Consider the following 19,152-nt stretch of genomic DNA (forward strand, 5'->3'; position numbering starts at 1 on the left):
GCTTTTACAGAGAAAATCAAGCACAAGTATTACTTCACTCAAGAGAAAACAATGCCACGTTATTATATTTTGTATTCTTTGTCCTTTTGTCTTCAGTATGATTCATGATGAATCATCTAAGATAGCTATTTAGTTGCTATAAAAATAAAATTGCAAGTACAAGAAAGTGACTCAAGAGCATATGTACTCTTGATCAGAGAATTACACTGTTGAATTTCATTACACTTGCTAAATGTAACTGGATTCTATCCAGAAACAGGTTACACCAAACAGATATTTATTTTTACAGACATTGAATACAACAGCCTTTCCCCATGTAACTGACTGCTCTTACGAAAAGCACTGCTAAATAGTTAACATTTTTAAATTGTGCTTGTGCCCTCTGTTATGAATGTACTTGCCTACAAGTACCTACAGGAGAGTGAGCACAGACAAATCAGCAGTTATGCTTAAGTTATGCTTGCTCACCATGCATGTGAACATGTGTTTGCATGTAAGAGAGAAGGGAAATTGCTTCAGGTTTTGATTAGCTTGCAAATTCAGGATCAGCTATGGTGTGCTGCTGTATTCACTAGGCAGATTTTTCATGCTGTGCAAAAATAGGATGATCAGACCAGGCAGTAGAAAATCTGAATGGGAAAGCTTTGTAGAAAGCATCCTAAAGGGGCAGAAACACAAATCCACAGACATCTTCAGTGCAAAGAATATGTTGCCATCAGCTTCAATTTTGCTACCATGACTGCTATTGCCCAAGCAAACTAATCTGGTGTTGCCACAAGAAGACTCTGTTCAAAGAGGCTACCACTAAAGAGGCATGTTGTGACATATCACTACATGCATGTCAGTACAGAAGGAGCCTGGGGAAGAGCAGGCTCCAGGGAGACTTTATTGTGCTCTTTCAATACTTAAAGGGGGCTTTGTAAGAAAGATGGGAACAAACTTTTTTATTAGGGGCTGTTGCAATAGGACAAGGGGTAATGGTTTTAAAATAAAGATTAGATTTAGACTAGGTGTAAGGAAGAAATTTTTTTCAATGAGATTGTGAAACGCTAGCACAGGCTTCCTGAAGAGGTGGTGGATTCCCCATCCATGGAAACATTCAAGGCCAGGTTGGATGGGGTTCTGAGCAACCTGGTCTAATAGAAGATGTCCCTGCTCATTGCAGGGGGGTTGGATTAGATGGTCTTTAAAAGGTCCTTTCCAACACAAACTATTCCATGATTTCATTAAGCTATCCATGACTTTGTACAGAGCTGATGAACTTACATGGCCTACAGATACAGATTAGCTGCTCATCTTTCCCTTCAGTACCAAATGTTTTGTCCACGGAAAATGCATTGTTTTTAAAGGCTGATGAAAGGTACTAATATATACTAACCTTGAAAGGATACTGAAGACAAGATGTCAGTGTCTCATGGCAAAGGAGGTATTTCTGTCATACATACAAATAATCAAGTGTTGCATTTTTCCCCTCTGTAGCAGTCAAGAATAATGGGTGGAAACAGTAAAAAGGGAAACTTTCTGAACATGACAGACGGGTGGAGAAATTAACTCTGAAAAGCAACCAAAATGATCAGGGAAATACAGTCAAGCAGACAAAATGACGCCATGCTGAAGACTAGCAGATAGCTGTAGGCAACGAGCATGCAGCCATCAAGTAAATTAGAGAGATATGTTTTTGTATTGATTTTTCTAAGGACAAAGAGTTTAGCCTGATGTTTTGAAATGTATGGGTTGAATCGAGGCTGTGGAAAGTCATGCAGACCTTACTGGAAATGGCTTATCATAAAACAGATTATTTTTAAACTTCTGCTAGGACTGCCTTCTATTGTCACTTCAAGTACTTCAGCTGCTGTAACATCTGTACAACATCCATTCTGGGCAGAAGAAAGGACCTAACTGATAGAAAGCCACACACAATTGACACTGCATCAGCCAAAGAGCTTTAAACCAGAGCTACTGCACTTCCCATACAGGAAAAACCAGAAAACCTCATCCACACAACTTGCCTCCACAAGCCTCTCTCTGTCTCAGCCAGTGCCTATCAGAGATGGCTACAATTTGCTCACCAGCTTCATCAGCCTGTGCTGACAGACACAGGTGGGGAATCTCACCTCGCCTGCCTAGTGCTGCACAGCCACGGGGCTGCAGCACAGACACCAATTTTTGGAAGGTCTGCAAGAGTCTAGGTGTGCCCAAGTGACTGGGAATAATAAATGACATCAGCTTCTACAACACCCAAGCAAGCGACATGGTCAGCATCAAATTGGCTGCCTTTATTTTTATAAACTGTGTGATTGAACTTCTTATTGCTGAGATAGTCAGGTGCAAAGGTAGAGAAAAGCTTTTAATCCTAATGAGACACCTGAGCACCTCCATCATCAATCCCTGAAACTTCCTGCAACATACACTAAATTTTAGAGAGTATCAAATCTTGTACTTGATTCAACTTGCAGTGAGTCTTAATTTTAAACGCATAGAAGGCACAAGTTCCACACAACTGCAAGGTGTAGTTAATGAGAATATTTGAAGCTGTCACCTATTCATGAATTTTTCTAAAATATTACATCTGTGATCAGACAGATGACAGCCTGACTAGCCCTGGGGACCTGGATTTCAGTCTTGGAATCCATCTCCTATCATTTATGACCATGAAGTTTCCTGTTACACATCAGACCATCAGCAGATGCACAAAATGAAATGTCTCTCCAGTCACAACCCTTCCTTTCAGATAAACCCAAAAGCAGTAGCTTGTTTCCAAGAGTTCTGGTGTGTGCAAATGGAGATAACACATGTCACTTAACAACCTTTTTCCCATCTTTCTGAGGTACAGGCCATGAGCCAGATATGAACATGTTGTGGATGACATAACTTGCTATCCAGACTATCCTGGATGTAAGAAATAGTTTGTAAAGTGCTGAGTAATATCCCATGGAATATAACAGAGATACTAGTACAGACATCCACCACAGTACAGAGTTAAATCCTTCACAAACATAAATAAATGCGCTATTAGCAAATACAAAGGTATACACAACCTTTTTTGAGTGCATCCAGGAGACTGCAAAACAGTGACTCAAGTATTTATACATATGATTTAACTTTAAGCATGTGAGAAAGTCCAATGGATAATAAAATGGGTGTTTAAGGGACTGGCTGAACCAAATCCCAGAGGCACAAAATTAAGCCTAATGAGCAAATCTAGTATGTCATGCAGATTTACCTTCACCTTTTCTACATTTACACTTTGCATTGATTTGGGAAAGGAAACAGTTTACTAAGACAATGCCACTTTCAACTGGAAATTTCACACAACATAAAATCTTTTGAAGAATGAAGAAACCCATGAGCCATGTTAAAAAGTACAAGTTCTCATTCAAGTAACCAGAAAAAAGACTATTGTATTAATGTTTTCCAAAATGATAATAAACTGTTATTCGACACAAGTTGGAGATAGGTAAGACATGAAAGTCATAAGAAAAATCATTAAGCAAAACTCCAAAGTGAACAGCTGGGAGAAGATTTATCCTCCTGGCCCTACAGCCAAGGAAATAATCTCCCCTCTCCTGAAGTGGTAGAGATAAATGATCTAACTGAAGTTAGAGGAAAAAATGTCAGTTTAAATCAACATTTCCTGTTACTCAAAATAAAGCAAAAAGGAAGAACAATAGCAGACATCTCATGTTCAGTTGAAGGAATACCAGCTGAGCCACAGTTTTCATTTGATGATCATTCCCTGCTGTGTTTAAGCTGAACTAAACCAATGTTTATGTGGCTCAACAGAGCTAAAATTACTTGTCTTTTTAGATGCTCACTGATTCCAGACCAATACTTGCCTACTGACTCCTAGGTCTTGACAATGATGGATGGCAAAGATTAAAGAAAAGGTATCATACTTCTATGACTGTGTATTACAGAAAAGTGGTGCTTTATAGTGTAGGGAGTGAATGAAATGCAGGGGCAGCACCTCAAGATTGCAAAAAGTCTTTATGTTTGAGATACAATCTCACATTCTGCTACAGTATATGTATAGTTTGAGTGTGATTTTGTAGAACTTACATCTTTATTTAACAGGTCAACTTAGGATTTCCATAAACATATAAATAAAAATATTTTTGAAAGGTCTTAGGATACTACAGGTAATCTGTATCAGAGACATAATTGGAAACCAGGAAAAAACAACATGGTTTTACCTATCTCACATTTTCCCACTGTGAGGTCCTAACAAGACAATGCTTTGGAGCAGTCTTTTAAATTTCATGTGGATTCCTGTCAGGGATGTACTTTTCACAATTTAAGTTCAGTGAATTCTGACCAGAAAACCAGCTTCTAAAATAACTCATTTTGTACACATTCAAGGAATGTGCTAGAGTTTGGCAGCTAAATTATCAAAAGATTTATTCTTCAAGGACTAAGTTTCTTATGTGCTCTCCACAACCAGCATATTTATTTAGAAAAGGAAAGAGAGTTGATCTCATTTGAATACACTAGAATACGAGGAATCTGCGAGGGAAAAGGAGGAAGACAGATGATACTGAATGAGAAAGTTTATATGGGTGAGTGAGACTAGACAGCATTAAAAACTAGACTTTCTCTCCCTCCTTAGACTTCAGGACTGGAGCTAAGGAATATTCTTTTCATAATTGATAAGAAGGCAGCATATTGCTCCTTTGTAGTCTAGACACTAGCAGAGAATATCTCAGTAACATAATATGGGTTTAGTTCCCTATAACATATTAACATTTTTCTACTACCTGTAGAGAGGGGAAAAGCAAAATAACAAACAAATAGCAGCCCCCATAAGCAAAGGGAATGCACAACTGCCCCCTGTAACTGGGTTACCTTAAACAGCTCTGGTCAAGGGCTACTCGTTTGATTGGGTTCTGTTGTCAACACAGGATAAAGAGACTGTAGAATGCCTGTTCTTTAATCAAGAAGGCAACACAGGAATATTTGTAATGGCACCCCAATCTCGATGCAGTGGTCTCATATCAAGGCATTCATCCTATATCTAGCAAATAGTGCCAAACCCAGAGTCTACAAGAATTATCTCTGCACAATTTCCTAGTTACCAATGACTCCTCTATACTTTCTGACTAGGAACTTTCTCGTCCGTCTCCCTAATCCCAACCCATTGTCCCAAACATGCTGATGTCAAATATGGAGTTTGCAGGCTTAGTCAGTTCCAACAATATGTATTGGTAAATTATCTTGCTTTGTCACACCTGAAAAAAGAGAGAAGTTAGCATGTTCTGCAACAAGGTGAGTTAGTGGAATAAACAAGCAAGGAGGATGACTGTGAAAATTAAGGAACCAAATGATAATGGGATTAGAAGCCCTCTCTTGCTTGTACCGAAAGCCTTGAAAGGAATTAAAATCAAGCTCAGTCACAAAGTTTGTTATTGTTGGCTGTAATTAGGACATTTTAATACTAATTATTGCTTAATTGAAAAAGTAACATCAGAGGAAATATAAATATTTTACAGATTTATTTAGCAACAAAACCTGCATTTTATTTAACACTATATAATGACACTGTTTAAGTAGTAAAATCACTGGCTATCATTGAAGTGAAAATTGAAAATCCGTATTAGGGATTAGATGATTCTTTTTTTCTCTTGAATTAATGGAGAATAATACTTGTCTAAAGAAAATTACCTTTGAGACTGTTCTGAACTTCTAACGCGATGTCGAGGGCATTAAACGGCAAAACTGGTTCATTGGCAATTTTCAAAGTCACTTGTCCTGTTAGCTGAAAAATACAGAAAACCCAAACGAGTCAAATTATTTCTACCAGATTTAATAGCCAGCACTTCTTTTGGCATAGCACATACTTGCATTACCTTGGATTTTTAGAGAAAAATTAATAAATGCCCATTAACACATCTTTGTGAATAGGAATGTAACCAGGACCATTTCCTGTCTAACACAGCATTACAAAATGTCCATAGATTACAATTTATGACCACACACAAGAATTCTGTGCAATATGTCTTCTGTGGACCCAGGATGTTGCAGGAGTCTCTGAAGGGCCTTAGTTTTCCTTTGTTTTCAAATAAAATGTCTCAATACTCTAAACATAGGAATGAGGTTTATTGTTTTACTTAGTTCTCTGGTTTTAGCTATTGGATTTTGAGAGTTTACACAACTAAAATAAAATAAATGATCACAGGCATTAAGGATTTGGAGATCAAGCCCAGGGTTAAATGCAAGCTGACCTGAAAACCCACTGCCTTTTGAAGTGTTATGTGACAACTCAATGCACACAGATGTACAGCTTCCAAACTGGAGAGAACACTACACTGTGTAGTGAGTTACAGTAAATTACAGGAAGGCATTCCCAAATGAATGAAAGAGAACTCTCAGTCCATTCCAGACTAGATGTCAGCACCTGTCACAAAGCTCAATGGCATAAATGCTTCTTTTTCAACAGTTCCACAGATGAGGCCAGGGACTGACTGGCCTGAGAGCTTTTTTCCACTTATTAGAAGGTTGACTCTCCAGCTTGAGGCTTAGACATGCTACAGGGGCTGTGTATAGAAATACATCTTTCTGCTGAACTATACCCAGCCTGTGATTAAACAGAGGATTTCAGTCTCTAGGCTGCCAAGTCCATGACTGTTCACGGGAGTTGTAAAAACACACTGACAAAAACATGCAAGAAACTTTTATTCATCTTCTTCATATCTTGATATTGCAAAAAGGGAAAAAATACCCGTAAGGCTGTGCTTTAAATGGAATGATGGCTGCAGGTGATGGTGACCGTGTTGATAAAAATGTGGACTGAATAGAATCGTATGGCACAATACTTCCCAAGGTGTTGGGGGAGCAAGAATAATATCTATCCTTCAAAAGCAATATGATAGTTTCTGTGTCAAAAGTAGCATTTTAATTCTACAATAGAAAGCAGCAGGAAAAGCAACAAGCCTTAGTAATATTAAAAACAATAGTACAGCAATTGAAAAGGAAAACCATCTCCCAGGAAAGCGGATGAAAGCAGGGTAATATCAGAAAAACAAGTTTCCTGGAGAAAGATTAATAGAACCCCACAACATTTCTCAGAAAGTATTAAAGAAATGACCTGGCCACAGACTAGTTTGGGTATGGAGACTGAAGGAACATGCTGTGTATCAGGCTGCAACCTCCATCTCAGCAAAGACATACTGTGAAGCTATTGAGATTTACCCCCAGAGAATACAATACTGAAAAAGGCATGAAGAAAAAAACCCCTACCATATATACAGTGAGAAAAAAACAGGGAGGAATAATGTTATGTCAGGCCATTATCAGGAAGAACAAAGAACTAAGAGTGAACTTAAAGAAGAAAAATACTGTGTTTGGACGTCTGTGTTAAAATACTACACATTAACCTCTCATGAAACCTTTCTCCAAACTTCCCAACTGCACAGGCCAACAGTGCTTGAAGGCCATTACATTTTCTAACAGTGATTATACCTGAAAGTGTCTGGGTTGGAAAGCATTAGAAAACATTGGTCTTCCAAATATCAAAGAGGTATTACGGAAATACAAAAAAATAAAACCGTGAGGGCAAACAGAAACCTGTACCAAACTGTATCCAAACCAGGTCCATATAACCCAGCCATGAGCAACTGTAAAAAATCTGTTTTAAATGTCCAAATGCCACACAAAATCCTTCCTTGTCCTGCACGGAACTCTTTCAAGATAGAGTTGCCCAGAACATTCACACTCTGAATGTTGCTGTGGATAAGTAATGTTATGAAATAACATCCTAATAAAAAGTATGTATTCTACATGGAGCCCAAAGCCATTGAACCCTAAATAGCACTGTATCACACAAACCACTCAAATTCTTCCTTGACACCCCATTTCCGCAAAAACTTGGTAATGCAAATACATATCCATAGATGCATTTTAGGGAGGGACATCAACAGTTACACATTTCTCCTGATACTTTACAATCTGTTACCGCAATGTTTAAAAACACAGAAGTATGGAAAAAAAATGCTTCTTTTCTAAAGCAGGAAAGTGGCATTAAAGAGGACAATACCCTAATAAGTATCTTTCTTTTCACCATTATCTCCTACAGAGTCTGGCTTTATATTTGTAAGTTCTTGTCTTATTTCTATTTCTTCCAAGACATTTTAGTTTGCTTTCAACTATGTAAGACCAAAGCTTTTTTCTCTTTCCTATTCAAATAATGTTGTACCATCAAGATCTTATGACTGACTGAAGCCCTTTTGGAAATTTTACAGTATCTCTGTCTGTAATACTGCAGACGTCTCTGTGTTAGCAAACAGGTAACAGCAGTGTTTATTAAATCACGTACTTCATAGGCTAATCTGGAGGAAATCAATCACCTAAAGGAAAGCTCAGAGCATTGATTTGAACAGAGTAAGTAATAATGCTGCAGAAGTATATATCAAACCCACATAAAGCAGCAAGACAGAAAAGACTACTGATTTCTTATTTATAGTCTTATTTTTGGATATACAATTCCCATGAGTACAACTCTGAATATACATGGAAAATAAAGACAAGCTTCTGCTCCCTTTTCCTAGGTGAAAAATGGATCAGACTGACTATTGAATTATTAAATGCAAGAATAACTTAGCCAAGAGTAAAGACAACAATTTTCTCATAAAGTGAAATGCTAAAGAAGCATAATTGATTCTATTCCCATATTGAAGTGGTTAAAACACTAATGACAACTTCTCAAATAGCATTTATACATAATAATACACATACAATACACACAATAATTGATGTAACATTTGCACAATTATAATGTTGAAGCAAAGATTTTAGAGTTCAAATGCTAATTCACTCCATAATGATTTTCTTATACATTTTTAACACTTTCACTATACTTAGCAAAGGGAAAGGTGTTCTTCAGTAAGCAAAAATGTATTTGGTCAACTTCCAATTACTTTAGAGATAAATATTAATATAAAACATAACAATAATTGTAGAGTTATACAGTATTCCTTCCCTGTGAGAGTGGTGAGGCCCTGGCACAGGTTGCCCAGAGAAGCTGTGGCTGCCCCATCCCTGGAAGTGTCCAAGGCCAGGTTGGATGGGGTTCGGGGAGCAACCTGGGATAGAGGAAGGTGTCCCTGCCCATGGCAGGGGAGTTGAAACGAGATGATCTTTAAGGTCCCCTCCAACCCATGTAAGCTGCATACTGCAAAATTTTGCATACTGCAAAATAAATCTGAATATTTTGAATAGGTTTATACTAAAGTAACATTTTTTAAAGGTCTTTTACCTTATAGCATAAACATATTTGCAGGAAGGAAATAACTACTGTCCCTGCCTTTATCTCTCTGGCACCATCCAGATCCAAAAAGATAAAAAACCTCACAAACTTCAAAAAATGCTGGTGTTAAAGATGATTCAGTATCACATTACACTTCATAAATGAAGTTGTAGGTTCTTCTCTCTTCCAAAGTTTTACAACCTACTCATTTAGGAGCTATGTATTCTTGCAATTCTACCCAACTTACAAACCCGATTTCACTACAAAAGCCAGTTCTCAGGACATCAGGTGGATCTGCACCACTCTCTTAAGGTCTGTGGCAAAAAAATAATAACTAGTTTAAAAACACACAATATTTTCCTCTATGTAAATTATATATCTCTCCTTTATTTTTTTTTAGCTGCATCACAATGAAAATAAGAAAACGAAATAAAGTGGAGTTGGGGGGATTCATCACAGATTTTTATTTTTTATGTTCACACCTGGTTTTTCTGTGAGTTAAGCTCAGTTTTCAAGGCAACTGCTTACTCAAATATCCAAGCTACCTATTAACAATGCAAAGCATGTCTATTGGTATACAATTTTTTTTTTTTTTAAATATGAACAGTTTAAATCCAGGATAGAAAAAATGTGAAAAGCTGCACACAGTCACTTTTACACAGATTCAGTTTGGCTTTGGGGGCATGCTTTTATTGAACCTGCCTTGCAGGGACATGTCTTTAATGTTATCTGGTTTTACTGAAAAGGCAGGCATGGCAACCCATCCTCCATTCTGTCATAGCAAGGGAAAGATGTATAAAATGAATAAAATGAAAACATATTTAGTGGATACGATGATATGAAAATATTATGCGTGAGAGAGATCAATCTGCTAGAATAAACATCAGCATTCAGTGTGCAGGCAGTTTCTTTAACACAGAAGTTCACATGCTAGTCTTGGTTTTTTGAGTGTTTTTTGACTAGTGAAATTTGAAACTGTTCCGTATCGTGCCTGCGCTATGTAAACCTCAGTGGGTGTAAGTGCTGAGCCTTTAGGACATTTTTAGTTACATTAAGAGTGTTAAAATCTAAACAGACATCTCAGATTTCTTCATATGTCAAGTTACAAACAACATAACTTCAAAAAATCAGGTAAACTGCCATGTTTATCCCTCTGTGAACACAGCACTTCAGTAGTGTCATACTCCAGTTTTACCTGCTGGAATGAATTAGACACAGCTACTTGAAACCTGAGTTGTGCAGCAACAACTCCTTTATATTTCAAGCCCCAAACCTCTGCAACATACTTTTTCTCCCCTCTTCCTTCTATATAATTTTCAGGGGGTTATTATGTAAATTTATTCCATGCATATCAGCAACACTTTACTGAGATCTGTGCACTTCTAGAGAAAACCAGCACACACATGGCAGCTAATCATGTTAGAAAGCAGATAATGTAACAAAGTAATGCAGCAGACCTGTGCAGATTGCCAAATACACTCAACAGCCCTCCCTGCTGCCTACCACAGATTCAAACAATCCTTGTGACTGAGCAGTGTTGGACACTGAGCAGCTCATCTGAACTCTGAGCCTCAACTTCCTTTGATATCAGCATCGTTCTTTTCAAGTCACATTTGCCCTCACACCTGGCACCTCTCCCTTCACACTTTATCCTTGAGGTTCATGGATGAGGAAAGAGCATGGCAAGATTCTGTGCTGTTTAGCGTGATCAATAACAGCGTGTTGAAAATAACACTTTTTTTCTCCTGTTTTTCCTTGTAAATGAAAAGGTTTTAGCTTCCCTGGCTGGCTGTTGCACTGTCAGTCTCAGGTGTTCATCTTTTGCATCAAGGGTCTCTCTTTCCACATGTACTGATGAGCAGAGTGACCTGCTGAGATCTTATGGCATTAACTCAACGATAAACAACAGCTCCAGTTCCTACACCCATGTAAATAAGGAATTAAACCCCTCCATATATTAAAATCCCCTCTCAGAACCACAACATTAGCAATTTCAAATGTTAAAATAATTAGCCTTCCCTAACTTCTCCACCCTGCAAAATTAATGTTTTTATATTTTTATATATAAGGAATTTGCTTTCTGCTGATACCCCCCATCCACCTGACTTCCTTCATGTTATCAGATTGCTTTAATTATGCATGAGACATTGAGTTTATTTGAATGAAATCTGTGATTCCCTGGCAATACCAATTTCAGAACCTAGTGTTAATATACGAATGGCAGCAGTTGTGAGACTCATGATAAATTAATGAGTATTTTTAATAGTGGGATCTCAATTCACTGTAGAAAAATTTCCTGCAGAATCAGTCTACACAGCAGTTGTTCTTGAGTTCATCACCCTCCAAAAAAGTTAACTGATTCATAAAAGAAAAGTCAGAGGCAAGAAAATGAGAAAACAGTCAGTTCTTTGACCCTCTATTTTTCTGCAAACCACAATCCCTTGTTTAGACAAAGAAACAGAAATCTGGCCGCAAACGTGTTTGTTTTGACCTAAAGCTGTTAACCTTTAAAATTAAGAATTTCTTAAATATTTAGTAATACCATATGTGGTTTGTGGTTTTGTTTTTTTTTTTCTTACTGAAATTTACCTTGGCATCAGGGGATGTGTTTACATTACAGGTCAAATGATATTTTGAGGTATCATTCAGTTGAACACACTGCATTTTAGGTCAGTAGAGGGCTCCCTGAGAAAGGAGTACGGTGAGTCTATGCTACAGCAGGTGAACAAGAGCACAGTAATTCATAAAAAATAGCTGTTTCTGACCATGGAAAGTGTGAGGTCTTGCAGATATTAAATACTTTATTTTAACACTCCCTTCTATAATTTAATACTGGTTTATTTACTCTTAGCACAGAAAATACTGATTAGGAAATAAAAGTGATTGTGAATAAAACATGGATTCTCCCTCTCTGCAGGTATCCTGTGCAGAGCAAACAGCACTTAACTATTTGTATGGAGATGGCACACACCACTAGGCATCCCCAAAATCACATATTAAGATATGCCAGAACTATGGCAGCTTGGGATGACACTGGAATACAGATCTCTATTTACACTATGTTTTCTACATGGCTTATGATGAGGTTCTGAGACACTGAGAAATTAAGGTCAAAATTATGCTCTTAAGTGATTAATTTGCTCAAATCTAATTTGTTGGCCAGTTTAGTAATATAAGGCACTTTGAGCAGCGAAAGCACATTTTATATAGATTTCACTCACAACTGGGAGGGCTCATTCATCCCACTACTTTCACTTTCTTGCACAAAAACGGAACTCATACTTATTCCTCCTTTGTTTTCTCTGTGCATGTAGAAATTACTACTTCTCAGATCATATTCATAAAAAGTATGTGGAGATATGTATTTTGTGTATATCTAAATGCATTTATGTGAATCTCCTCATAGATGGGATATCATGGTGTGATTCTTGGGGCTGTCCTGTGTGGGGCCAGGAGTTGGACTTCAGTGATCCTGTGGGTCCCTTCCAACTCAGAATTTTATATGATTTTATGATTCTATTAAAATAGATATCTTTTAAATGGCACCAATTTATAGTGAGCGATGATACCCCATACCCTGGGTTATAACTCCTTGAGGTTATACAGAGTTTCTTCCCAATCCTACCTTCTGTCCAAATCACCAGTGGAGGGGATAAGACACCAAGGGGTCGTTCACACTGCTCCTCACGCAGTCAGAGCCTGGCCCATTTCGGCAGTTCTCGAGCTCGTTACCGCAGGGCAGACAATAGGGATGATTAACTCACTTCCAAGATAATAGCTTTATTGAGTTAGGCTTGGCACTGTGGAGATGAACTTGTGCTCAACCCAGTTTGTTTGGAACTGAGGCAGAGCTACTTTATGCCTGCACAAAACACCCAGGGTTAATGCTTACACAGCAAAGCCACCAAGTCAACTGTAGAGCACATAACTGCAAGCAGCAATAACCTTGAGATGACTTTCTAATCATGTAATTCATATTTATGTATGTCAAATTCTAGTGCTATCCAGGTGCAAAGAAAGAGTCGGATTAAGTTCTAGAAGGGCCACCAGATAAAAACCTCTTGTAAAAAAGAAGTTAGTTAGACTTTTCCTTAGCGTGGATGATTACAAACATGCAGAAGGATGTAACAGAATGTTCTTCTGCACTTCTTGAACTCTGGGTGAGAAGGTCACAGCATGACAACACAAATCTTTACATCATTACAAACCCTCATGCTGGATTTCTTAAAGAGAATTAAAAAAATTTGTTCTAGTGCAAATTCTTTTTTTACCTCCAACTTTAAAGCCAGGTTGCTCTGGTTACCAGCTGCAGCCTTGGAGAGTGATGAATGCAGAAAAGTTTGCTTTAAAGCAGAATGATTTGCATACAGCATTCCCATAAACCAGGATACCACCACTGCACAGAAAATGACCTCTTAAATGCTTTCATTCTCTGACCCTCTTCAGGTACAGATGAGGAGAGAGAGGCAGTGCTAGATTGCTTTTAAAGCAGCAATGCTGGCTGCCTGAAGCTGGCTACAGGCAGTCCTGAGGAAACAGATTTAGCTATTGTTCTGGTAGAAAAAGATGTAGATAATGAAATATGAAGCAAAATTTATCTCCAAACTCAGAGTCAAAGATCTCTAATGACAATGCTCATGTACAGAATTTGCATCTTGGACAGGTCTTTACTACCTTAAACCAAAACTGCATAGCTTACTTTTTTTCTGTATTTGCATATGTAGTACAGACATTTGCAGGATAAAACATGCAGCTAGCTATCAATACACACACTTTAGGACAAAAAAATGTATTTTTTCTGCTTTAAGCCATAAATGAAAGTTTCAAGTAAAGAAAGTAAAAGGTCCCTCAGAATAACAGACAGGATGCACTTGTGTAGACTCCTGTGGAATGGTATGAAAACACAGAATGCTGTGATTAACTCCCTGGGCACCATGCTCTTCCATGCTACTAAAGGCCGCCATCGTGTTTGCTCCCAGTTAATTAACATCATTACCTTTCCCTGACTTATGTATTTGTTTAGGAGACAATCAGGATGTTAGCATAACCAGTCCCCCTTACTCACAGGATAATCAAAGCACAAGATGATAGGATTCAACAAGATAATTGATAATTTTGTTAACAGTTGCCAGACAGTTGGCTGGGCCCTGCCGGTCTCGGAGCCTTCCAAGGCAGACAGTAATGACTCGCAGATAAAATAAGCAGCAGTGCAAGTCTGCATTTAATCACCCAGGTTCATAAGCACTCCACAGAAACAGAGCAGCTTAGAAAACAGTATGTTGCCTCACAGTCCTAATTAATCAAAGTATCTTCTCATATGCTTCAAAATACATGCATGAACCAAGAATCTTCCCAAATTAGGAGCAATCCCGGGATCACACATTCAAGGACATCCAAGTACTTGCTAAGTTTCTATTTGATCTGTAAAGCCAGTTATTCTGCTGAATCTACAGGACTCTGTCTGAAACTTGTGGCATTGTTAAAAACTAGATAATAGTCATCAGAGGAGTGCAATAATAAAGAAATCTGGAATAGGAAGCTTCAACCACAGCTTTCAGTTTAGACCTTGATATCATCTTTTTAATCACTCTCCTTTTACGGAAATGGATTTAACTGAACTCCAAAAAAAAAAAGTCTCTAATCATACTTCATCAGCATGCAATTATTATTCAAGGGAAACCATATGTACTATTAGGCACTCTTAATTAAAATAATACATATAATCTGCTTCAGTACTGAACAGTCATTCTCCTTGATGTTCATTATTATTTTTCTTCCATAATTGTGACAATACATTTTTTTTCCTATTTTTCCTCATCTATCTCCATTCCATTTATACACTTCTTCAACATTAATGATTATAACATCAGGACACTGAGATGCATTATTACACCACCATCCTTAAATCTCATACTGCATGACCTTCAAAATGAGTCAGACTTGACTATGGCGATTGCGAGATGAGGATGAGGAAATCCTATTAGAGGAGCCTCAAATTATCTCCTGTTTTGCCTGAATTTTATTTGCAATTATGTCTTCTAAGTGGCCATACTGAAAGAAGAATGTATGCTAGGCAGCAGTCAGTCCTTAGAGAAACAGGATTTAGGGAGAACCAGGGACAATGGATGCAATAAATTGAATTTAGGAGTTGAAGAACCTGAAGAATCCCTCCATGAGGGGTTGAGACAATAGTTCCTTGAGGAACTTGTCAGACTTACACAGTCAATTCAGCACAGACTCAACAGAGTCTTTATGAAAAGATTCATGACATTGCATATTAAAGTCTCCCTATCCTCTCAGACTCAGAAAAGCTGATATTTAATGGTTATAGAGAGAAAACATCGCTCTTTTCTCTCTTGCCACCCTTTGATGCAAAGGTACAGCAATTTTTTCCACTTAGGTCACCCTAATCAGTCAGGATTGGAGCACTGACAGTTCATTAAACACGACAGACCAGCCCTGAGGGAGAGACACCAGTGAACCACAGGGCTGAGGATCCAAAGGGAGCTGAAAATACATCATTCTGTAGTATAAAGCTTATAGAAAACACCCATAAACATTAAAAGGTACATTCTACCTTAAGGGAGAATTACATGGATAATACACTTGGGCTATCCCCAGATACCAGAAGAGGCTGCAGTATCACGATGAGGCTCAATTTTCTTGTTAGGTAATTATTTTAATTAGGGTTAGAGTCTGCTCTTGGGTATATTTGCATAGTATTTACCAAGCCAGAAAGGTATTTAACCTTCTTACTAGTATTAGAATTCAAAGGTGGAATTTCTGTGAATTTTTTCATACTGTTTTTCATATCAGAACATTCAATCTTCAATGTAACTAGAATAAGAAGTAATCAGTTGAGTTACAATAATAATTTGAAATTTAAACCTCAAAAGGAGATCTGTAATTAAATAGTATAACTTCACAAATGAAGGTGGGGTAAAGTTGGCTGTTTTATTTTAAAAAGGAAGCATTAATTAAAGATGAATGTGTTTGGGCCTGAGTAAGCTCCCCTCAGGCTTGGGGAAAATGCCAAGTCTGACAAACTCTTTGAGTCTTAGGGAATCCCAGGTCAGTTTAATGAACCTACTGAAGTATTTTATAATTAGCTGGCATGCTCCTGAGGCTACCATTTTACCTGAAAAAGAATACCCTCACCCTTCTAACTTTTCCCTGAAAAAAAATTAATAAAAGTCTAATAAAAAGTCTTTCTCATCACAAAATATTTATAGAAACAGAGAAAGAAAACTCAGATGAATGTTCTGTGCTACACAATGGTCCTTGAAATTCATAAGGAACCCTAGCAATAAAACTTAAAGTATCTGAAGCTAAAATTGAGATTTATTACCACATCTGGGTCTGTAATCATTCATCTGTTACTAAAATCACCAAATTATGATGGCCATTTCATTCCACTGCACCCTATCTTTATGTGGGTTCTGTATTAAAATGATAAAGGCACCATGATGTGATGGCAACAGCAAATACTAAATACAGAAGCACATTTTAAAAGCATATAATACTGCGGGAAATGTTACTACTTGTTCAAATGACAGCAGTTACTGCTAAGAAAAAAACCTAAAAATCAGTATTTACCTACAGAACTGCACTGTGGTTGCTCCAGGTACTTACCTGTTCTGAATATCTTTCTATTTAGAATCAGCATTAGTGTCCTAGCACCAAAAAGACATTACATGTCTCAGAAAACAATTCAAAAGACATCTAATCTAAAGCACTTTTCACTTACTTTAAGCTCACTCTACAGGATCAAAGGAGTGGGGGTAAGGCAATTAATAGAAGCATGGAACGATCTGGGTTGGAAGGGACCTTAAAGATCATCTCATTCCAACCACCTTGCCATGGGCAGGGACACCTTCCCTGCTCAAAGACTCATCCAACCTTGCCTTGGACACTTCCAGGGGCGGGGCAGCCTCAGCTTCTCTGGGCAACCTGTGCCAGGGCCTCACCTCCCTGACAGTAAAGAATTTCTTCCTAATATCCAACCTAAACCTACTCTCTTTCATTTTAAAGCCATTAAAGCCAAAAAAAAAATATGCAAGGTACAGGTTACTCAAGACTCTCTGGTGAGACTTGTAAGCACCACTCCAGTGCCCCAACTCACCTTGTTGGTAAGCAACATATTTTCGTTCCCTTCTGGTCTTGCTATTGAATCCTTTTGCTTTGGCTTAGCCAAATGCCTACTTGCCTCCAGTTTTAGAGTAACTGTCTGGAACAACTGAGTTCATTGTAAGAGATCTCAATATGGGCAAATAGACAAGGAAACAAGTCTTGCCCAAGTACTCCAAATACAAGAACAAGAGTGAAGATGTGATGACTGTAGCGAAAGAATAAGATAAAAGGGAAGTTGCTGAAGAGACTGGAGAGTGGAGGGGATAGGGTTTGAAAAAGGTATAGAATTTGGAAAGAAAAACAAGTTGGAATTTGCTGCACAACAAGAGGAGACTGGGCAATGTCTGAAAGATGGATAGATTAAAAGGACAGCTGAGGAAGATCACATCAGAGAAAAAGTCTTCAAATGTCCTTCAGCATACTGTAATCAGTGTGTTCCCAGCATAATTTCCCCATACTATGTCAAATTCTAAATAAATTGTCCCCCAAACTGAAAAAGTGATGCAGAATATGGCATTGACCCTCAGTGAACAAATTAGTGGGAGTGTTGATTGCATCTAAAGTGATCTCTGCAAGCCGGTGTGTAAGTGCACTTCAATGCACAGATCAGAGAAAAACTCATCTCAAAATTCTTCCGTATGTTAAAACTGAAGACAGTATCAGATAGAACTATTTTTCAGACCTAGAAATAAACACAGACTTTCTAGACTCTGAGAATTCCCCCTTCCCCCACCCAGTTAGAAAGGCAATGTGTATGGGCATGTGATGTATTCTGAATAGCTTTAAACCCAATGTAAATAATCTTCAAAAGAGCTTTGATATCAGAGTGAAATTTCTAGAATATATTGCACTATGTCTACATAGTACATCAAAAACACAAACTACATTTTAAAGTTTTTCACTTGTATTTTCAGAAAAACTGAAAAAGCCCTCCAGAAACTCTTCTGATCTCTTGGGTACAGGATAAAGCTGTAACAGCTTCTGAACCCTAATGAACAATATTTTCATCCAAGCCTCATACAATAATATGGGGCATTTTTGGAGTGAGGAACTGATCAGAATTCATATTTAATATTGAATTTTAAAACAAAAAAATTAAGAAGTTTAAAAAACCCCCTGTTTTCACTTACAGACAAATTTTAGAAAAAGGTAGGTTTTAGAATTCACTCAGTAGCCCAAATCAGTATGTAATAAGTAACAATAAGTTACAATAACTAACAAACTCTAAGTTTCTTAACACCATTCAAACTCTATTTCCCATTATTAATACTGACCTCTCAAAATATTTGAAACAGGAAAACTGGAAATAACACTAAATCTTGGGGCTTCTGGGCACTGCTAATTGGGTACTGCTGAGGGGTCACAGTCCCAAGAGAGCCCGTAGGCATTGCCATGTCTGCCCATTCCCAAATGTTTAAATTTTCCATTCTGAGAATAGCAGTACTCTAGACACAGTATCAGATTACACCACTATAATATGCTGATTTTTTAATATTTATTTTACCTCCAGTCCTCCAGCATTCCTCTGCACAAAACCCCCATGTCCCTGAGGCAGAGGTTAAACTTGACTGAAGACAGATAGTTAATTGCCTTTTCTGCTTACTCTGCTCAAGTAACAACTGACATTTGCAAAGGAAGGGATGAAGAGGGGACTAGGACCAACTAAGCTGAGGGTTTTATTTGTGCAGAATATTACATTAAAGAAGTCCAGTAGCTATTAGTGATTATTAATCTTCATTTACAATAATAGCCATATTTAACAAAAAAAGAATAGGCTATGCTGC

At 37.7% G+C, this 19,152-nt stretch overlaps 1 protein-coding gene across 9 annotated transcripts in view; it reads right to left on the reverse strand.

The window, feature by feature from the left end:
• NAALADL2 (N-acetylated alpha-linked acidic dipeptidase like 2) overlaps window positions 1-19,152 on the reverse strand; it is a 473,876-nt gene that overhangs the window by 20,903 nt on the left and 433,821 nt on the right. For all 9 annotated transcript variants that reach the window (XM_027647488.1, XM_027647489.1, XM_027647490.1 and 6 more), the window contains one exon: window positions 5,659-5,752. In XM_027647488.1, coding sequence (XP_027503289.1) covers window positions 5,659-5,752 — 94 coding nt within the window. The remainder of the gene's footprint in view (window positions 1-5,658; window positions 5,753-19,152) is intronic.

This window comes from Corapipo altera, unplaced genomic scaffold, assembly GCF_003945725.1.
Source record: "Corapipo altera isolate COAL_440 unplaced genomic scaffold, ASM394572v1 113, whole genome shotgun sequence".
NCBI lineage: Eukaryota > Metazoa > Chordata > Aves > Passeriformes > Pipridae > Corapipo > Corapipo altera.